Source organism: Bos grunniens, chromosome 11, assembly GCF_055505025.1.
Source record: "Bos grunniens cultivar Pamir isolate PY7600 chromosome 11, Bosgru_T2T1.0, whole genome shotgun sequence".
Classification (NCBI taxonomy): domain Eukaryota; kingdom Metazoa; phylum Chordata; class Mammalia; order Artiodactyla; family Bovidae; genus Bos; species Bos grunniens.
Genome location: NC_141175.1, coordinates 13,123,523 through 13,137,326, shown reverse-complemented (window position 1 = coordinate 13,137,326; position 13,804 = coordinate 13,123,523). Strand labels below are relative to the sequence as shown.

Below are 13,804 nucleotides of genomic sequence, written 5' to 3'. Positions count from 1 at the left end.
ATACATGGCTGCCCACGACATACTACCGAAGCTTCCATCTCTTGGTGAAAGGATAGCATAAGGTTGAATGTGACTGTCTATTTCTGAGAATATACCCATTCCCCACAGAAAATCAGCGTGGATGCATGTCTGAGGGATTGAGGGTGGGGGTGGGGCAAGGATATCTACAATTTCATCCTCTAAGCATCATTATGTGCCACCCCCCTCAACAAACCCACCATTACTCCACCTTACATTACTGAACCTCCACTGTGTGCTGGGGGTACAAGAAGGAGTAAGACAAAATCTTCTTTTCAAGAAGCTCACAGTCTGGCTAGGTACATGAAGTCTGCACTGTTTCAGGCTCTAAATTGTCAAATGTTATCTCTGCTTGAAAATGGATCAGTCTCTTTTTCAGAGTCTCACTGAAAAAGTAAATGACCCTAAAGTGAGATGATCTGACTTAAGACATTGGTGACAGTAACCATGCCTCTTTGCCACTGCTTCTGCAAAGACACAGTATTTTAACACTGCCACCATGGATTCAGCTTACTTGCTGAATTAATATGCTGCCTGGTGCATTTTCTTAGCTAGAACTGAATATTTACTGGGTGTGGTGATTTTCACAGAGGGTGAGCCCCTCCAGATCCTAATGGCCTGGCGTTGGCTAGCACGCGGATGCTGCGTAGAGTCTTTGTCTCACATTCACACGTTCATGGTGTGGTGTTTGTGTCAGGTTCTTCCTCTCATGCTCTAAGATGAAGCTGTGGATAATTTTTTTTTTTAAACTAAGCATCTATATTGTGCAACACTGAAACATTTACCACCAGTCTTTCTAATGCATACTATGGGGAAAATGGTATAATTCATTCATTTGTTCAGTCATTCATTCAACAAACATTTAATGAGCACCTACTAAATATTAGACTATGTTTAGGACACCAAGGATTACCAAACGTGGTCCCATCCAGCAGGAACAAAGTAAGAAAGGAGCCAGGATTATTAAATGAGATCAAGTGAAAGCCTGGAATTCCTCCTGGATAGTCTAAGATACACTAGCTGTGTTTTATTTTTCAAGTATTTTAGAACATATGGGGATTTCATTTTGATCATATTCAGTGATGCTCTTTGAAATCATACAAGTAAAGCTTGATCATTGTGTTTAAGAGGATTTCCTGCCAGTTCTCATCTTCTCTCACTTAAGGACTGACTTTTCACTTGAGCAGTCTACTTCTAGAACAACGACTCTTAGTTCAGTGAGTATTCACTGTGGTGTGACTCAAGGTGCCAGGACTCCCAAAGTCTCTTCCTGAGCAACAACCATGTCTCTGGGAGGTGGACAGTGGATATGTGGTGCCAATATCAAACAAGGGTCATCTCCCCCCAACAGGCAAACATTGTTTTGATGAAATAGGTAAAAAGATTCTTAGTTCTATTTTCTCTTATGCCTATTAGAAAGTAATGCATTTTGGAATTTTAAATCCTTGGTACTACCACTCCTACTTGTCTGGAAGTGCAGTAACATGAATAAATAAATATTAAATAAACACAAATGAAGGAAACAAATGTGATTTCTTACAAATCCTTTATGCCATTATTTGAGATAAAAACTGAACTTTCATGGTTACTTCAAAAGACAGAAATAAATGGGCCAGAATCTTGGGTTTTGCCTGGTTTCAGATAGCCTGATACCTACTGAATAAGTATGGCCATTAGTGTTCTAGAACGGGACAGTCTCATTTCCTCCTCTTCCTTCTTTACCTTCTTGTTATCCAGAAAAGGTCATTCTCAGTTAAAATCCACTATTAGCAAAAAGCTACATTATCACTATTTTTCTCAATAGTCTTACAGAGTAGGTATTATCTCCATACTGTTTATACTGTTCATGGGGTTCTCAAGGCAAGAATACTGAAGTGGTTTGCCATTCCCTTCTCCAGTGGACCACATTCCGTCAGACCTCTCCACCATGACCCGTCCGTCTTGGGTGGCCCCACACGGCATGGCTTAGTTTCACTGAGTTAGATAAGGCTGTGGTCCGTGTGATCACACGGGCTAGTTTTCTGTGATTATCTCCATTTTAAAGATGAGACAATTGAGACTCAGGTCATCTTCTGGCAGATGCCACAGCCAGGATTAAAACCTAGGTGACTCTAACGACCATAGCTTTCCATCATACTCAGGAGCCTCCTGAGCCACTTGGAGCCACAGAGCTACAGGGCTGGTCCTGGAGCCCTGGTGTTGGAAGCCTCTCCCCTTTTCCTACTGCATTCCCAGGACATGATCTGGACTTTGGATAAACACAAAAACGATAAAAACAGTAACCACTTACCAGTCCCTCCCTAGGCCACCACAGACTCCTGTGTCAATGCATCTATTTAGCTCAGGCCTATAGACTTTGGCTATAATTCCCTACCTACTTACCTGGAACAAACTGGAAAATAAGAAAATCTTTTACCAACTTTTCCTATAGAACATTCATAGGTACCCATCCATACTTCACAGACAAATGTAACATTAGCATGGCCTGTATGTGGAAAACAGTTTGGTGGCTCCTAAAAAAGGTAAACATAAAATTACTATATTACCTAACAATTCCACTCCTAAGTATACTTCCTGAAGAACTGAAAACAAGCACTCAAACAAATACTTGTACAGATATATTCATAGTGGCATTATTCTCAATAACCAAACATTAACAGATGAATGGGAACATAAAATGCATGGGTATATATACACATTCAGTGGAATATTATTCAGCCAAAAAGGGATGACGCTCTGACACATGCTACAATGTGGATATGTTAAGTGAAATAAGCCAGACACAGAAGAACAATATATGATTTCATTTATACGAAATACCCGGAATAGGCAAATTCCTAGAGACAGAAAGTAGAAGTCACCAGGCGCTAGTAGGCTGGGGGAACTGAGAGTTATTGCTTAATGAGTTCAGCATTTCTGTTTGGGGTGATGAAAAATTCTGAAAATACATAGTGATAGTGGTTATACAACACTGTGAATGTAATTAATGCCATTGAATTGTAACTAAACAATGGTTGAAATTGGAATTTTTATGTTATTTATGTTTTACCACAATTTAAAAAAAGTAAAAAGCAAAGGCTCTGGAAACAAACATGTGTTTGACTCCCTGCTCTACCATTGCCAAGCTGTATGGAGACTCTCGGAGTCAGCCTTGAGGCACACATACCAGTCCCTTCCATGCTTCATCTCATTTCTCCTTTCCCTTGGTTCCCTTATTTCCTTATCTCATCTCGCTTTAAGGTTCCACAGGCTTTTTTGTTTTCTGTGTGTGTGTGTGTGTGTGTGTATGTGTGTTAGCATAAAACAGAGGCACAGACAAATTAGTAACATCATTTATGTATGTTCTGGGTACACTCTGCTTGCCTCTGTGGAGGGCAGGGAGCACACACCAGGAAGCATTCTCAATTCTTTCCATTTTGAGTTGCTCCTAGGCTGAGTCAACAGAAATCTGCTTCCTTACCACGTTGTGACAAGTTGGCACCCAGAGTCAGGCTCTTGCAGACTTGTATTTCTCCGAGTCAGAAGACTTTGAAATAAGGCATACCAAAGCTTTATTTACAAAGATGGTTGGTGGAATATTAATGATAATCTCAAAAAACTGGAAACAATCTAAACGTTCAATGTGAGATGGTCACAGAAATTAAGGCAGCTGTGCTTGATAGAATATTCTGCAGCCGTGTAAAAGAGCCTAGGATGTAATGTAAAATGGAGGAGCAATAAGATTTTAACTTAAGATCTGAAAGCAATGTAAACACTTTGCATAATGAAAAACAATAAGAATGTACAAAAGGTAGTTGAGTAGTTGTATTAGTTTTGTGGAACTACAGGGATATTTTAATTTTCCTAGTTTGTAAATTTCTTTCTTTTTTTTCTTTTTAATTTTCTGTTACACTAAATCACATAAGTAGAGTTTGGGTTTTGTTTTGTTTTTTAAACCATGAGATCAGTGGTGTTACCCAACCAGGAGACAGATACATATGGTATTTTTCTGACCTGCTCCAACATAACCTCGTCCGTTCATGCTTGAAAGCCAGGTTATCAATCTGCTTTTATCTTAATGTCTCTGTCTTCAAGGGGTTTTAGGTGGATAAATATGACTCAGCAGAATTATGTCCGAAATCAGAGGCTGAAAGGTGGATGATGGTAGCATTCCCATAGCTGAATCTGGAGCCGGGCCTCTTGGGAAGGACTAAGCAGGCAGGACTGGAGGAACTGGCTCCTGCCTACACAGGCAGTGCCGCTTCTTTGCGGCACTGATGTTGACTGTCGGTTTACCGTCCCCACTTCAGCCATCGTGCCCTGTGGGTAGGGGCTGAGCTCCATTCGTCCTGGGGAGGCCCAGCTAGCACGCTGGCCCAGAGAGAGCCACATGAGCCTGTTGAATAAACAACTCTCACTGTGCTCCATCTATACTGGCCTTTGCACTGCTACCGGCATGGAACCGAATGCATCTTAAAGTTCCAATCCCCACCAGTTTTGCTGTTTGATATCACATTTACCAGGGACCTGCAATGGATCAAACATGGGAAAAGCACCTTCATACACATTGCCTTAAGATGACTCCACAGAGCCATGAGCTAGGAACTAAGAAACTATGGCCAGAAAAAAGGATGCAATTAAAGCACACAATTCTATTTTTGAAAGTTCTTTAAAACTGAGGCCACTGTGCTAAGAAATGTCTTCCAAAGAGAGGGTGGTGGTGTAGTCTTATTCCGATTTCAAGATGATATAATTTTAAACAAAGGAGTGAGGTAAAGTAAGATTCTTTTTAAAATTCATTCGTTTTCCTGAGGAGGGAGAAAGGGGACTCGAGGCAAATTCAAGACCCACACTGCTATACACATATTCCAAAAGTTGCAATCTTCTACCCAGCAGAGAAAGGATCCTTGGCCTAGCAATTAAAATCATTTGTCTTTTATCCCCTTCTTGCCAAAAAGGACCCCAGCCCTAACTAGTTAATCCCTAACACACACTGCTACTCCCAGAGTTGCCTGGCAACTGCTAGGAGGCGTGTCAGAGAGCAAGAAAGGCCTAAATAAATGAGCTGAAGCCTGGGCTGCCGCTTGACACGGATAAAGGAGGTTTTTCCAAATGGAGCTGCCTGGCTGCTTGTGGTTCTGTCATTAAAGTGGAGAAGAACAAGTCGGCTTGCCCAATATTGTTAAATACCTCGGGCTTTGCACCTGATATTCTCTGAGTGATGGAAAAATGGCTCACATGCCCTTGTGATTCACCGACACTCTCCCCTCTGCCTGGCAGAGCAACAGCAACAACCTCCAAAGCCTCAAGCCAGGGAAGAAGCAATGTGCATGCACTGAACAGAGGTCAAGGGCCAACCCCAGCCCCACACACTTCACACTTCTCTGTTCTTTCATTTCTTTCACCCATCCTTCTGACCACTGTTCCAAAACACAAGCATTGATGCCTCTGCTATGCCACGACCTATGCCCCGTGATGGAAATGCAGAGAAAGAGTTGTTAATGTGGAACACGAGGAAATCAGAACAAAGGCAAGAGAGAGGGTCGGGTGGAAGAAACCTGGGTTTTCGAGTCAGGCCGATTTGAGTCTGACCCCAGGCTCATAACTGCCAGGAAGTAACGGACAACTGCTGCCCCTCTCCCATCTGTGATGTGGGCAGCGAGGGGTAGTCGTGGGGAATTACTATGACCACAGATGCAAAGCAACTCAGGGATGAAGCCTGTTGGAAGCTGTCGAGCAGGTAGAAGACTCGGCTATAGCTGGATACCCTGGGGTCTCACTTTCTGATCCTCGGGAGGAATAAGTCACCTGGCCCTAAAGAGAGACCTCACTGGGGATCCCACAGGGGCCCTCTGGCCCTGAGATGGGCACATGGCAGAAGGCACAGATGGAGGGGGCAGCCTGGCACCTGGCTGGGCCTCAGCAAGGAGGCTGCCTTCCTCTTCCCTTCCAGGCAGGGGAAAGAAAATGAAGCTTGAGACTCCCCAGCCAGCTGCATTTTGAATTTTTTTTTTTCAGTAGGAGAGAAAGAAAAAAGGCCAAGGAGTTGAAAATCTCAAGCAAGCTCTGGGCCGTGGAGGAACTGCTGCCCATCTCTGCCTCTTGGGCTGGGCTGGGCCCCTCCAGAGGGGCCCCACTGGAGCCGAGCAGAAAAGCACACCAAGCCTGTGATGTTGCATCTTTTAAAAAACCCAAGCCCTGTGACTTGGCAGTGACCTGAGTCCCATGGCCACAGCTGCTGGCCCAGGTGGGAAGCTCCTACACTGTATCCTCCGTGCCTCACACGCTCCTGCAGGCCATCTCTGTCCTCAGCCTTAGGCCGTTTCCCACTCGACCTGCCCCAGAGTCTCCCCTCCAGGCTACCAACCACTTCTGGCCACCAGCCTTCTCCTCCAATTTATGAACTGAAGGCCTTAAATGCACTCGGGTACCTTCAACTCAATAAAACCAAGTTGAGGATGCCGCCTAGGGAAATAATTCACACCATGGGATGAAGATTTATACAGAGATATTCACCACAGTGTGGTTTAAGATGGTGAAAGTTACCAGCAAGCAAATGAACCAGCGATGGGATAATGTGGTGGGCCTCTGCACTGGTTTCAGATGGCAAGGACCTGATAAAAATCTCTGTGAGTGGGGCCCAGACATTTACCTTTTTAAGAGCCCCACAGGCAATTCTGATCTACAGCCAGAGATGAGACCCCCTGGAGTCACCTGATGAGAGATGTGCAGCCAATTTTTAAAGAGTTTTTATATGATATGGAAAAAGTGCTTACTACACTCTAAAAGGCGAAACTAAATAACAGGGAACTAGATTGCTTTGCCAGGAATGTCTCAACTCTCTAAAAGTGAAAAATCAAAACCTCAAAGTAAAAACAAAAACAACCCCAATCTTCCAACTTATCCCTCCCCCTCTTATATACAGAATAGACAACTGATAAGGACCTACTGCATAGTACAGGGAACTCAATTCAATACTCTGTAAAGACCTATATAGAGAAGAATCTAAAGAGACTGGATATACATATATGTATAACTGATTCACTCTGCTGTACAGCAGAAACTAACACATTATAAATCAGTTATTCCTCAATACATTTTTTTTAAAGATGAGGAAAACCCAAAACAGAAAAAAAAAAAAAAAGTGAAACAAAAAAAAACCCAGAAAAACAAAAAAAAAAAGAAAAGAAAAAAAGAAAAGCCCAAAATAAACATACAAACTCCAAAACCTAGAACCTTGGTGGAAACATGCTAACATATTATCTCAGCTCCAGATGAAAGGATTATGGGTATTTTCTCATTTCTATTCCCATTACTTTAAACCTTTCTTAAAAAAGAAAAACCAACAAAAAACCAAGAGCAGTTTTGTTTTGTTTTTTTAAATAATCAGAGAAACACAGAAAAGACAAGTGGCCCCATGAAGGACACCCCCTCCTCAGCACTGTGCTGCTTGCCGCCCAAGCGGGCTCGTCCAGGCACTGTTCTCCACGCCTCCCATACGGCCTGACTCTAAAACCCCTGACCCCTTCTTGAGCTCACATGCATTTTGCAGTCATTATTTTAATTAATCTCACAAACAATCTGGTATTGGAAGTGTTGTTATTCCTTTTTTTTTTTTAGATGAGGGGAATTGGCTAGAATTAAATCTACGGTTTAAAAACCATCTAGATAACATCATGAGGCTTGGTCAGAAACTTTCAGGCCTTTGGCTTCTCTCTTGGCCTTACAAAAAAGAGCTATTCTGGTGCACATAAATCAGACCAATAGCATGACAAGTCTGCCTTATTTCATTGATTTATAAGATGCAAATTTCTTCACATGTTAACATCTCTGAAATCTGGATGTCTTACAGTTGATGGCATCCTTCAATTATAATTGGCAGCACCCTTTCTTAACGATACCTGAAACAGTGGTACACCTTACGATGGAATGACACGTAAAATTCAATGAAAGGTACCATGTTTATAATCAATGCTATTTTTAATGACTTCATAATATTCTATCACATGGATATACTTTAATTTACTTAACCAGTTATTTATCATTATGGACACTTAGTCTATTCCACATTTTGACCATTATAATCTGTTACTCAGGACACTTTCACATCAAGCTGTCCCTGTTTCTACTATGGCCATCATCATCCTCTCCCAGATCCATATCTTAGGAGACATTTTGATATTTCTTGCCCCTCATCTCTCATATCTCATCTATTTCTAGACTCATCTGGTCATTTCTTCTTCATAGTACCTTTTCCTGGTGTAGCCACTGAAGGGCTATCTTCTGAGTTCTCCAGCAGTCCCCTGGTCTCTGCTTCTGGTCTCCTTTTCAGTCCTGTCCTGCATTACTAGTCAAACATGACTTCAGTCACATCATGTCTCTGCTCACACCCCCAGTCTAGGATCTAAGGCTCTGTCAAATTTGGCTCTAGCCTCTCCTGCAGCCAGCCCTCTCTCTCTACCCAAACCCATGACCCCAGACAAAGAGGCTATGAGGGGTCCTGTCTCCAAGTCTTCACTCACTCAGATAATTCCATGCCCACCACAGGAAGAGTTGCTGCTATCCTTCTTTTTCCAAGTTTTACCTTTCCTCTGAACTGTATTATGGCTCACTTGTTCCTTATAACCATCTGAAAATGTAGACTAAGTCTTCTTTTTCTCATTTCACAGTAAAGAAACTGCAGTTTAGGGAGATTAAGTGCCCTACTCAAGGTTGTACAGCCTAGAAGTACAGAGCCAGGCTGTAAACTCTTGGACTTCCATCTTTAAACCTGAGGCCTTCAAGGATGTATAGCAGGATGTTTTACTCGCTCAGTCGTGTCTGAATCTTTGTGACCCCATGGACTATAGCCTGCCAGGCTCCTCTGTACTTGGAATTCTCCAGGCAAGAATACTGGAGTGGGTTGCCATTTCCTTCTCCAGGGGAGTTTCCCAACCCAGGGATTGAACCCAGGTCTCCTGCATTGCAGGAGATGCTTTACCATCTGAGAGACGTAAGTACAAATACAACCATAAACTCCTCTGGAGGAGCAATTTGTGCCCAGATTATATACCCAGCAATATGTACCAGAATCAACAGTCTCTGGACTCAAGACGTACTCATGACAACAATGACATCTTTGTAAGACTGTAAATACTTCATGTCAATATCAGTCCCAGGAGCCTAAGATAAGGACAGGCCAGTTGTCCCATTCTTACTTTAAAGATGGGAAGAAAACAGAACTTTCCTTGAATTCTATCAGCTTTCAAAACAGCACTGAACCTGACTGGTTTGGCTGGGCCCAAGGTCAGGACAAAGAATCCAAGCCACCTGTCTTGGAGACAGCAGGACATGAGAAACTTGCTTTAAGCTGAAGGGCTTTTCAGGACCTAAGGGAAGTATCTCTTAAGAAGCAAAGGCAGTGCATTCCTTCTGTCCAGTGACACAGCCGAGCAAGTCGGGCCCTAGTGCTGGATGGAAGACGAGAACAAGGTGGCTCGAGGCTGCTGTTCCGTGGGCACCCACTGCCCCAACCACTTCACAGAGTGTGCACCCTGGCTAAAGGGTGCTTGCTATCACTCTGTGCTTCACTTACACACATGATGGATTCATAACAGTGAAAAAGTCCTTATCCAGGTATAACTGTGGCTTATGAGGATCATGGTCAAGGTTCACCGTCAGAGTTTGCACATGAAATGCACTGTCTGATACCTACTCATCTTTTGTCATTTAATCTAACAAAATGTCTGTCTAGGTCCCTCAGAACCACTCTGACTAGGTTGGGTGTGGTTGCCATCTCCTCCTGCTCAGGATGGAGTCCCATGTCCTGAGAGGAAAGGGCTATCAGCAAGGTCCCCTCCAGCATCCTTTCCTATGCAGTGAGGCAGGCCCCTGGGCCAATTTCTCCATTCTCCTTGGCCGAGAGGCTATGAATAATCAAGCATCTGATGAAAGCTTCTCACTGAAGTTGGGAGAGCTGATAGTTTCTTTGGTTTTAGGGTTGACCTGGTGTCTTCCATCCTCACAATAACTAATCACCTCACGGATGAGGCAACAGAGAGAGGCTCTGAAACGCTGATGGGCTCTGGAGGCAGATGACATCATTCCCCAGTCCTCAGCACACTTAGTAGTCAGTATACCAAGACCACTCTGGGAACCTCTAAGAAGTGAGCCTCTGGATACTCTGCTCTCTCAAGTGTGGAGAAGAGGTTCCTTTGCAAGAAAAGGGCAGTGAGGCACAGAGGGAAGCATGGGCTTTGGGACAACCTACCTGGCTCTTCCACTGGTTAGCAAGTCATTGTTTCTGTGAGCCTCACTTTCCCCATTTGTCAAGTGAAGATGATCACTGCTACCCCACAGGCTTACCAGGACTTCTCAGTTAGAGCAGATGTGTACACTGCTAAGCACTGTGACCCGCAGAGGGTGCTGCTGTCCAGGGAAGGGAGGGGTCCTAACATCCACAGGAGCAGACAGTCCTCCACTCGGGGCAGCGCAGCTTCCTTGTGCTAAGAGGTAGCATGAGGGGAGCACTCTTTTCCGTCTCCACCAAACACACACACACAACCTCCTTTGGTGAATTCAACAGCAAGATGACTAGCAAGTTTCTTGTGGCCCTGACCAAACATGGACTTGTGACATGCCAAGAAGCTACTCACCGGCTCGATTTTCAGAGCGTTTCGGTAGCTGCCGAAGAAAGCGGCCTGGGCCTTGAGGAAGGCTCTGGCCACACCATCGCCAGTTGTCGTGGACACCTTCTTCAGCCGGCTCTTCAAGGAAGAGATCTGATGACAGAAAAGAGATACAGGCTGAGGGCAGGGTGGGAGGACGATGGCTATCCCTCATGCGCACAGAGCTTTAGAAAACCCTGGGGAGGGGGTGGATCTGACACCTCGGCTACTGGGAGAGCATACACACATTCAGGATTAGGGCAGGTTTTTGAAATGTAAATAAATGTTGCTCTTATTAGTGCATATCTAAGAAAAACAAAAACAAAATCACTTTCTAAGCAGTTTTAATGTGTCAGGTAATTGCTTTCACATAAATTTCTGTACTTAATTCTTTCAACAATCCTATAGAAAAGGGATTCTGTTCCTATCTTACAAGGGTATTAACAGTCTCAGAGAGATTAGATTACATGCCTAGTAACAAACCAAAGAAGTGGTCAAGTTGGAATTATGAATTGAAATCTTATAATCTGAGGCCAAACTATACAAATTTTTTTAGTTCCAATTCTATTTCCTCTTTAGATTACTTACAAATATTAGAAATAAATGGCTTATTTATAACACATAATACAGTATATATTATTATATACCTCATACCCCAAATATTTATCAAATGTATTATAAATTATATTTCCCTGCAATGCAGGAGACCCCAGTTCTATTCCTGGGTCGGGAAGATCCCCTGGAGAAGGACAGGCTACACATTCCAGTAGTATTCAAGAAGTATTCTTGGGCTTCCTGGTGGCTCAGTCGGTAAAGAATCTGTCTGCAATGTGGTACACCTGGGTTCGATCCCTGGGCTGGGAAGATTCCTTTGAGGAGGGTACGACAATCCACTCCATAAAGATGTGTGCTTAGTTGCTCAGTTGTGTCTGACTCTTTGCAACCCTATGGACTACAGCCCACCGGCCTCCTTTGCCCATGGGAGTTCTGCAGGCAAGAATACTGGAGTGAGTTGCCATTCCCTCCTCTAGGGGATCTTCTCAACCTAGGGGTCAAATCCACGTCTCCCACATCGCAGGTGGATTCTTTACCAACCGAGCCACCAGGGAAGCCCCCATAAAGTATATATAATATATATTATTATAAAACTCATACTCTAAAGGAACAGTCATTATATAGATGTACAGAAACACACATACATCTTATAGATATGCATGCAACAGATTAACATAAAAAAGACAAAGTCATGGCAATGGAAAAAGAATAAGTCAGGTATAGATTTAGTATATAAACATAAGCCATCAGGTCTTATGTTTTCAAACTGTGGAAAATTCTTAAACAGATGGAAATACCAGACCACATTACCTGCTCCTGAGAAATCTGTATGCAGATCAAGAAGCAACCGAACTGGACATGGAACAATGGGCTGGTTCCAAATTGTGAAAGGAGTACGTCAAGGCTGTACATTGTCATCCTGCTTATTTAACTTATATGCAGAGTACATCATGCAAAATGCCAGGCTGGATGATCACAAGTTGGAATTAAGATTTCCAGGAGAAATATCAATAACCCAGATATGCAGATGACATCACCTTTATGGCAGAAAGCAAAGAGGAACTAAAGAGCCTCTTGATGAAAGTGAAAGATATGCAGATGACATCACCTTTATGGCAGAAAGCAAAGAGGAACTAAAGAGCCTCTTGATGAAAGTGAAAGAGGAGAGTGAAAAAACTGGATTAAAACTCAACATTCAAAAAACTAAGATCATAGCATTGGCCCATAAATTCATGGCAAATAGATAGGGAAACAATGGAAACAGTGACAGACTTTATTTTTTATGGCTCCAAAATCACTGCAGATGATGACTACAGCCACAAAATTAAAAGATGCTTGCTCCTTGGAAGAAAAATTATGACCATCCTAGACAACATATTAAAAAGGAGAGACATTACTTTACCAACAAAGGTCCATCTAGTCAAAGCTATGGTTTTTCCAGTAATTATGTATGGATGTGAGAGTTGGACCATAAAGAAAGCTGAGCGCCAAAGAATTGATGCTTTTGAATTGTGATGTTGGAGAAGACTCTTGAGAGTCCCTTGGACTGCAAGGAGATCCAACCAGTCAAGCCTAAAGGAAATCAGTCCTCAATATTCATTGGAAGGACTGATGATGAAGCTGAAACTCTAATACTTTGCCACCTGATGTGAAGAACTGACTCATGTAAAAAGACCCTGATGCTAGGAAAGATTGAAGGCAGGAGGAGAAGGGGACGACAGAGGATGAGATGGTTGGATGGCATCCCTGACTTGATGGACATGAGTTTGAGCAAACTCTGGGAGTTGGTGATAGACAGGGAGGTCTGGCGTGCTGCAGTCCATGGGGTTCCAAAGCGTTGGACACAACTGAGTGACCGAACTGAACTGAACATCAGGTCTTACATAATAGGTAGAAGTAGACTTCAAATTTGAGTTGAGCCTCCTAGCCGTCAAAGCAAAAAGGAAAACATGAGAAGCTGTGGAATTCTTTGGGTCAAAACAGTTGTACAAATAAACACAAAATTTACTGAAGATGAGAACTGAAAGAGATTTTTCCTGAATCCTCAATGTAGGAAAGATTGTGTGAGCTGACAGTTGTTACCCTCAAAGTCAGAGACAAGATCAACCCTCCCAGGCTGTTTCCAATAAGCCATTCATCTCAGGATGCCATACTGCACAGCTTCTGGGCACACCACTCACACTGTGTTCCATGTGAAAATTGCCCCTGGAATCAGGCAACTTGGTAGCCTTGAAACAATGGTGATACAATGGTGAGCAAAACCAGACAGCAAAAACTTAAACTTATACTCTTGTGAGGAAAATACCAATACATGTGATATTACTACCATGATGAGCCTGTGCTAGAGCTCACCAAGGAGGTCAAGGAAGCCTTTGTGGAGAGAAACAGGCTTATACTGAGATCTGAAGGATGAGCTGAAGCAGTTAATTCACAAAGAATGGAAGAAACAGTGTACCAAACTTGGGGATCAGCATCTGTAAAGACACTATAGTGCAGAAGAGTTCAGAGACTAGGGAGAACTGTGGCTTCACTTGAGAGAAGGTGGAGAAGATAGCTTAAAATGAGAAAAATGGAAGGGCTGGGGTTAAGAATTGAATACATTAAGG

The 13,804-nt window shown here is 43.0% G+C and overlaps 1 protein-coding gene across 27 annotated transcripts in view; it reads right to left on the bottom strand.

Annotated features, from left to right (window-relative positions):
• DENND1A (DENN domain containing 1A) overlaps positions 1 to 13,804 on the bottom strand; it is a 533,371-nt gene that overhangs the window by 140,219 nt on the left and 379,348 nt on the right. For all 27 annotated transcript variants that reach the window (XM_086325286.1, XM_086325292.1, XM_086325282.1 and 24 more), the window contains one exon: positions 10,632 to 10,757. In XM_086325286.1, the coding sequence (XP_086181412.1) occupies positions 10,632 to 10,757 (126 nt within the window). The remainder of the gene's footprint in view (positions 1 to 10,631; positions 10,758 to 13,804) is intronic.